This window comes from Sapajus apella, unplaced genomic scaffold (assembly GCF_009761245.1).
Source record: "Sapajus apella isolate SASKATOON/1434 unplaced genomic scaffold, GSC_monkey_1.0 scaffold65, whole genome shotgun sequence".
Classification (NCBI taxonomy): domain Eukaryota; kingdom Metazoa; phylum Chordata; class Mammalia; order Primates; family Cebidae; genus Sapajus; species Sapajus apella.
Window position 1 is genome coordinate 4,794,511 of NW_022437005.1, and position 7,895 is coordinate 4,802,405.

At 42.1% G+C, this 7,895-nt stretch overlaps 1 protein-coding gene across 3 annotated transcripts in view; it reads left to right on the forward strand.

The window, feature by feature from the left end:
* The window catches only part of MGME1 (mitochondrial genome maintenance exonuclease 1), a 23,601-nt gene extending 16,089 nt beyond the window's left edge, over positions 1–7,512 (forward strand). For 2 of the 3 annotated variants that reach the window (XM_032248072.1, XM_032248073.1), the window contains 2 exons: positions 4,560–4,692; positions 6,346–6,700. In XM_032248072.1, coding sequence (XP_032103963.1) covers positions 4,560–4,692; positions 6,346–6,507 — 295 coding nt within the window. In that variant the 3' untranslated portion in view covers positions 6,508–6,700. Of the gene's footprint in view, positions 1–4,559; positions 4,693–6,345 lie in introns of all 3 variants that reach the window. The other variant, XM_032248071.1, reaches the window with a different exon arrangement.
* Positions 7,513–7,895: the final 383 nt, after the last annotated feature.

Here is a 7,895-nt window from a genome sequence, read left to right on the forward strand (position 1 = left end):
TGTGTGTGTATCTGCGCGTGTATCTGCGTGTGTATCTGTGTGTGTACCTGTGTGTGTACCTGTGTGTGTGTATGTGTGTGTGTATCTGTGTGTGTATCTGTGTGTGTATGTGTGTCCCCACATTTTCTTTATCCATTTATCCCTAGATGGACACTTAGGTTGTTTCCACATCATGGCTGCTGTGAATAATGCTGCAGTGAACTGGGGATTGCAGATGTCTCTTCCACATACTGGTTTTAACTCCTTTGGCTGTATACCCAGAAGTAGGATTGCTAGATCATATGGTAGTTCTGGTTTTAGTTTTTAGATGTTTTAGTTTTCTGAGGCACCTCCATGATGTTTTCTCAAATGGCTTAGCTAATTTACATTCCCACCAGCAGTGTACCAGGGTTCTCTTTTCTGCATATCCTCAGCAACACTTTTGTCTTTTTGATAATAGCCATTCTAACAGGCAGAAGGTAACAGCTCAGTGTGATTTTGATTTGCCTTTCACTAATGATTAGAGATGTTGAGCATTTTTTCATCTATCTGTTGGCCATTCATGTCTTCTTTTAAGAAATATTCGTTTAGCTCCATTGCCCAGTTTTTAATCAAGTTATTTGTTTTCCTACTATTTAGTTGCTTGAGTTCCTTACATATTTTGGATATTATCCCCTTATTAGATGTATGATTTGCAAATATTTTCTCTCATCCTGTGGGTTGTGCCTTCATTCTGTTAAATGTTTCCTTTGTTATGCAGAAGCTTTTTGATGCATTTGTGTGTTTCTGCTTTTGTTATATGTGTTTTCAGGCTTCTATCTGAGAAATCATGGCTCCGATCAGTGTTGTGGAGCTTTTCTCACGTTATTTTTTCTAGTAGTTTTACAGTTTCAGCACTACGTTTAAGTCTTTAATTTTAAGTTGATTTTTGTATATGGTATGAGATTGAGTACGTTTTCATTCTTAGGCAAGTCGACATCCAGTTTTCCTAACACAATTGTCAAGACACTCCCCATTGTTTGTTCTTGGCACCTTTATTGAAAATTAATTGACTGTAAATTCATAGATTTGTTTCTGGGCTGTCTGTCCTGTTCCACTGGTTTATTGTGTCTCTTTTTATGCCATTATCATACTGTTCGATTACAACAGCTTTACCATATACAGCCATGTTCCACGTAACAATGTCTCAGTCAACGACAGACTGCATGTACAACAGTGGTCCCACAGGATTATAATGGAGCTGAAGACCACCTATCACCTAGTGACGTAATGTTATAGTTCAACATAATACTCGTATTTATGGTTATGCTGGTATAAACAAACCTACTATTCTACCAGTCATATAAAAACAGCACATACCATTATGTACAGTACAGTATATAATTGATAATGATAATAACTATTATTGGCTTGTGTATTTACTATGATCCTACCGCTCTGTAGGCCTAGGCTAATGTGTGTGTGTCTTAGTTTTTAACAAAAGTTTTAAAAGTAACAAATAATAATAGAAAAAGCATGTAGAATAAAGATATAAAGAAAGAGGTGGAGCATGGTGGCTCACACCTGTAATCCCAGCACTTTGGGAAACTGAGACAGGTGGATCACTTGAGGTCAGGAGTTCGAGACGAGCCTAAGCAACATTGTGAAACCCCATCTCTGCTAAGAATACAAAATTAGCCAGGCGTGGTGACACATGCCTGTAATCCCAGCTATTTGGGAGGCCGAGGCAGGAGAATCACTTGAACCTGGGAGGCAGGGGTTGCAGTGAGCTGAAAGTATGCCATTGTACTCCAGCCTGGGCAACAAGAATGAAATTCCATCTCAAAATTAATTAATTAAGTAATTAAAGAAGTTTACAAAGTAAAAAAGTTACAGTAAGCTAAAGTTAATTTATTATTGAAGAAAGAAAAACATTTTTATAAATTTAGTGTAGCCTAAGTGTACAGTGTTTAAAGTCTACAGTAGTCTGTGGTAATGTCCCAGGCTTTCACATTCACTCACCACTCACTCACTCACTCAGTTGCCCAGAGCAACTTCCAGTCCTGTATAAGTGTACCATTTTTTATCTTTTATATCATATTTTACTGTACCTTTTCTATGTTTAGATGTATGTAGATACACTAACGCTTACCCTTGTATTACAGTTGCCTGCAGTATTCAGTACATGCTGAATACTGTACATGCTGTACAGGTTTGAGCCTAGGAGCAAAGGTCTGGGTGTGTGGTACTATCCTCCCTAGGTTTGTGTAATATACTCTACGTTTGCACAGTGACAAAATCGCCTAACCACGCATTTCTCAGGACGTATCCTCGTCATTAAGCTACGCATGACTGTACTTTGAAATCAGGGAATGTCATGCCTCCAGCTTCGTTCTTTTTACTGAAGATTGCTTTGGCTATTCTGAGTCTTTTGTGGTTCATGTGAATTTTGGGATTTTTTTTTCTATTTCTGTGAAAAATTATGATGGAATTTTTTTTTAATTTTGAGACAGGGTCTGGCTTTGTTACCCAGGCTGTTGTGCAGTGATGCAGTCTCGGCTCATGGCAAACTCCACCTCCCGGGCTCAAGTCATCTTCCTACCTCAGCCTCCCAAGTAGCTGGGACAACAGGCTACAGCCACAACACCTGGCTGATTTTTTGGTATTGTTTGTAGAGACAGGGTTTACCATGTTGCCCAGGCTGGTCTTGGACTCCTGAGCTCAAGCAATCTGCCTGCCTTAGCCTCCCAAAGTATTGGGGATTACAGGTGTGAGCCACCATGTCTGGCCTGCCATTGGAATTTTGATGGAGATTGCGTTGACTCTAGAGATTGCTTTGGATAGTATGGACATTTTAACAATATAATTATTCCAGTCCATAGCAGGATATCTTACCATTTATTTGTATCATTTTCAGTTTCTTTCATCAATATTTTACAGTTTACAGAATGCTATTAATGTTTTTTTTTTACATTTATTATGTTCTACAATGACAGTACATTGCTGCAAACAGTGGTCTGTGGCAGAAATGTAGCACGGTGGCTCATGCCTGTAATCCCAGCACTTTGGGAGGCCGAGTTGGGTGGATCACTTGAGGTCAGGAGTTCGAGAGCAGCCTGACCAACATGGTGAAACCCCGTCTGTACTAAAAATACAAAAATTATCTGAGCGAGGTGGCACACATGCCATCCCAGCTACTCAGGAGGCTGAGGCAGAAGAATCACTTGAACCCAAGAGGTGGAGGTTGCAGTGAACCAAGATTGTGCCACTGCACTCCAGCCTGGGTGGCAGAGTAAGACTCCCATCTGAAAAAAAAAAAAAAAAAAAAAGAACCAGGAATGGCAGCCTCCTAGATTTACTGTGGCTCTTTCCTCAATTACAGAGATTGTCAAACTTGGAATATTACAAAACAATTATAAAGACAATAAAATTATCTCTAAGCCTGCACTGTCCAGTAGAGTAGCCACTAAACACCTATATCTATTAGCATTTAAATCTGATCAGGCCAAACTAAGGTGTGCTGTAACAATATACAAACTAGTTTTCAGTGACTTGGTACAAAAAAAGAATGTAAACTATTCCATTAATAATTTGTTATGTTGATTACATGTTGAAATGATATTTTGGATATGTTAGGGTTAAGTAAAATATTAAAATTTCACTGTGTCTGGGTGCCGTGGCTCACACCTGTAATCCCAGCACTTTGGGAGGCTGAGGCGGGTGGATCATGAGGTCAGGAGTAGGTGACTAGCCTGACCAACATGATGAAACCTGGTCTCTACTAAAAATGCAAAATTAGCCAGGCGTGGTGCCATGCGCCTGTAATCCCAGCTACTCAGGAGGCTGAGGCAGGAGGATCGCTTAAATCCAGGAGGCGGAGGTTGGGGTGAGCCGAGAGCGTGCCATTGTGCTCCAGCTTGGGCAACAGAGTGAGACTCCGTCTCCCAAAAAAAAAAAAAAAAAAAAAAAAATTCACCTGTATTTTTTTATCTTTTGTGATGTGGCCACTACAAAATTTAAAATGACACGTGCCTCGCATTTTCTTTCTTTTAGCCAGTGCTGCTCTAGACTGATTTTGCATGAGTTCTAATTGTCTAGAGCTATAGTGACATGTAAGTAATGTACATGCTGTATGTACAAAATCTCCCTATAAACTGCTGATTTTGAAACTGAAGTCATGAAAGACAGATTGAGCTGGTAGAGTCCTTTGAGAGTCACCAGTTATTAGTCCACTCCCTGTGTTCCTTTTGATATTTGCATTTGGCAAGTATAAACCCCACCAGGATAGGGGTAGAGGGGAGGAATCCACTGATTATTTGGTGCAAAAATAAAAAAAAGGAAAAGTGGTGGGGTACGCTTGAAGTCCCAGCTATTTGGGAGGCTGAGGTGGGAGGATCACTTGAGTCTAGCAGTATGAGTCTAGCCTGGGCAACATATGAAACCCCATCTCTTAAAAAAAAGAAAAAGTAAAAAAAAATGGCAAATAGGAGCAATAGTCATTGGGTGACAAGTAACAAACTATACGTAAGAGGAGGGTTAACCTAGTAGAGATTTTCAGTTTGATCTATTGCCTACAAAGTATTCCTGTGGTTTCTCTTTAGGGGCAAGCTGTGTGTGATTGACTGGAAGACATCAGAGAAACCAAAGCCTCTTCTTCGAAATACATTTGACAACCCACTGCAAGTAGTGGCGTACATGGGTGCCGTGAACCATGACACCAAGTACAGCTTTCAGGTCAGGACGCTGAGCCTCTACTTAAAGCTTTGTTCAGTGCTTACTCGTCAATTGCAACTCCAGCTGGGTGTGGTGGCTCACACCTGTAATGCCAGCACTTTGGGAGGCTGAGGTGGGTACATCACTTGAGGTCAGGAGGTCGAGACCAGCCTGGCCAACATGGTGAAACCCCATCTCTACAAAGATTTAAAAACTAGCTGGGCGTGCTGGCTCACACCTGTAGTCCCAGCTAATCCAGAGGCTGGGGCAGGAGAATTACTTGAACCAGGAAGGTAGAGGTTGCAGTGAGCCAAGATTGTGCCACTGCACTCCACCCTGGGCAGGAGAGTGAGATTCTGTCTCAAATCTGTCTCAAAGAACAACAGCAACAAAACTATAACTCCTTGGTTGCAGGGAGGAGGAGAAAAATTGTTTAAAAAAAAAAAAGTTAAAAAAGTACATATAACTTCTTAGGGTTTTACTCTATTTTTTTTTTAATCTCTATTTTTATCCCACTACTTGATCTGTTCCTTGTTCCTCTCCCACTTAAAAAAGCACTTTTTGGCTGGGTACAGTGGCTCACGCACTCTGGGAGGCCGAAACAGGCAGATTGCTTGAGCTCAGAGTTCGAGTCCAGTCTGGGAAACATAGTGAAACCCCATCTCTACAAGAACTCATAAAAATTAGCTGGGCATGGTGGCACGCACCAATGGTGCCAGCTACTTGGGAGGCTGAGGTGGGAGGATTGCTTGAGCCCAGGATGTGGAAGTTCCAGTGAGCTGAGATTGTGCCACCACACTCTAGCCTGGGCAATAGAGCAAGATCCTGTCTCAAAAATAAACAAATAGGCTGTTCGCAGTGGCTCAGTCCTGTAATCCCAGCACTTAGAGAGGCCGAGGTGGGAAGATCATCTCAGGTCAGGTGTTCAAGACCAGCCTAGCCGACATGGCGAAACCTGTCTCTACTAAAAATACAAAAATTAGCCAGGCATGTTGGCACACACCTGTAGTTCCAGCTACTCAGGAGGCTGAGACAGGAGAATCTCTTGAACCCAGGAGGCAGAGGTTGCAGTGAACCAAGGTCGCACTACTGCACTCTAGCCTAAGCAACAGAGCAAGACTCTGTCTCTAAATAAATAAATAAATAAATATAGCACTTTTGGCCGGGTGTGGTGACTCATGCCTGTAACCCCAGCACTTTGAAAGAGGCTGAGGTGAGAGGCCAAGGTGGGCAGATTGCTTGAGCCCAGGAGTTCCAGACCAGCTTGGGAAACGTGGCAAAACCCCATCACTATGAAAAATGTGAACAATCAGCCAGAAGTGGTGGTGCCCGCCTTAGTTACTCAGGAGTCCTGAGGTGGGAGGATCACCTGAGCTCGGGAAGTTGAGGCTGTGGTGAGCCGAGACTGCACCATTGCACTCCAGCCTGGACAATGGGAGTGGGACCCTGTCTCAAAAAAGAAAAAAAAAGCATTTTTCCACCCTTCAGTGTTTTATCTGTCATCTTTGTGTTCTTGTGTCCTGGTGCAGTCTTTGATCAACCCGCCTTAGAAATTGAGTTAGGAGATAGCCTGTAGATTTTTTTCTACTGAGTTTGCCCTGGAGTAAGAAGGAAATGAACCTGAACTCTGGACCTACTGCAGTGAAATGAGAATTGCCCTGTGTTTCCTCGTAGGTTCAGTGTGGTTTAATTGTGGTGGCCTACAAAGATGGATCTCCTGCCCACCCACATTTCATGGATGAGGAGCTCTGTTCCCAGTACTGGGCCAAGTGGCTTCTTCGACTAGAAGAATATACAGAAAAGAAAAAGAACCAGAATATTCAGAAACCAGAATAGGGAACAGGGTGCTGTTTGGGAACATTCAGCACCTTCTCACAGTTTGGGGACATATACTGCCGTTTACTGCAGTGTAAAAGTGAGATGCCACTAGGTCTGAGTGCTACACAAACACAATAGAAGTATTAATTTGTTGAAATGTATTACTACCAACAAGACTGAAAAGCCCAAAAAGTCTAGATGTAAAGAGCTGGACTTCGGCACATGAAATCCCAGCTGTGCTACTCTTATTTACCTGAAAGGAGGACACGCAGGAAGGACAGTCACACTGGTGACTCTTGGACGTCTTTGAGAGACCTTTTTGTGTCCCAGGCAGAATGTCCAGTCTTTGTGCTGAGATTAGAAGGCAGTAAGGCTGAGGGTGCCAACCATTTCCCCAGGGTTCACCAGAGGGGAAGGGGCCACACGCTCCCAGGTAGGACAGGGAGCCTGCGGGGAGGACATGTCAGCCAACTACCGCTGCCAACACCAGGGCCTAAGAGTTGTTTCATACATTGGGGTTTTCTGTATATTTCAGTTGGGAAAAGCTTATGGTTAACCTTTTAAGAAAAATAAATACGTGATTATTTAGCCTCAAGTAAAGTTGCTGTCTATAAAGCCAGTATATTCACCATGTCACTGGCAACAGGCCTTGGCATAACACCAAATAACCCCCAGAGGCAGCCAGAGCCCAGTTTGAACATCACAATTGTGTTTTAGTGCCATTTCTGGCATAAGTCAACGGATCATGGAGGTAGAGTCAATTATTGTTTGTGGCGTTTTTCAGCTGTAGAGGAACTATAAAATCCATTTGTTTCTATTTGATAGATAATAAAAATTATCAGTTGTCACTGGGTTTGGGAAATTTAAATGCCCACTTCAGCCCTGGGGAAGGGCTTTCTGTCTTATGGAGTGAGTCCGTTAGCATTTAAGTTATAGTTGCTGCCTTGAAATGGTAGGCTGTTACAATGACTTCTTTGGGTAGCCATTTTCATAAGAAATAAAATACAGGATATGAGTAATGAAGCTTTTGTTTTAATTTTATGTGTTTATAGGATAATTTTATGAACCTGGAAATTGTTTGCACTTTGTTTATAATTCAGAATTTTACCACTGGCCCAACAGCTTTGGCGAGAGTTCTATGTAAATCCATAAAACAAAGTGTCTTCACTAAGCTCTCAGCCATCGTCACCTGGCAAGGAGAGCAAGATTCAGGTAGGAGAGAGGAAGATCGAGGGAGACCTTTGTATTATCTCTATATACTTCTGCATTTATGTGGGTTTTTCTCAAGTTGCAGATACATATTTCTGTAGCCTGTAATTTCCAGTCAAAAATGCAGTGAGGCAGTTAAAGTTGTACTGCAGAGTTTGCCACTGTGCTCTACTAAACCTCAACCTAGAATTTAGAAG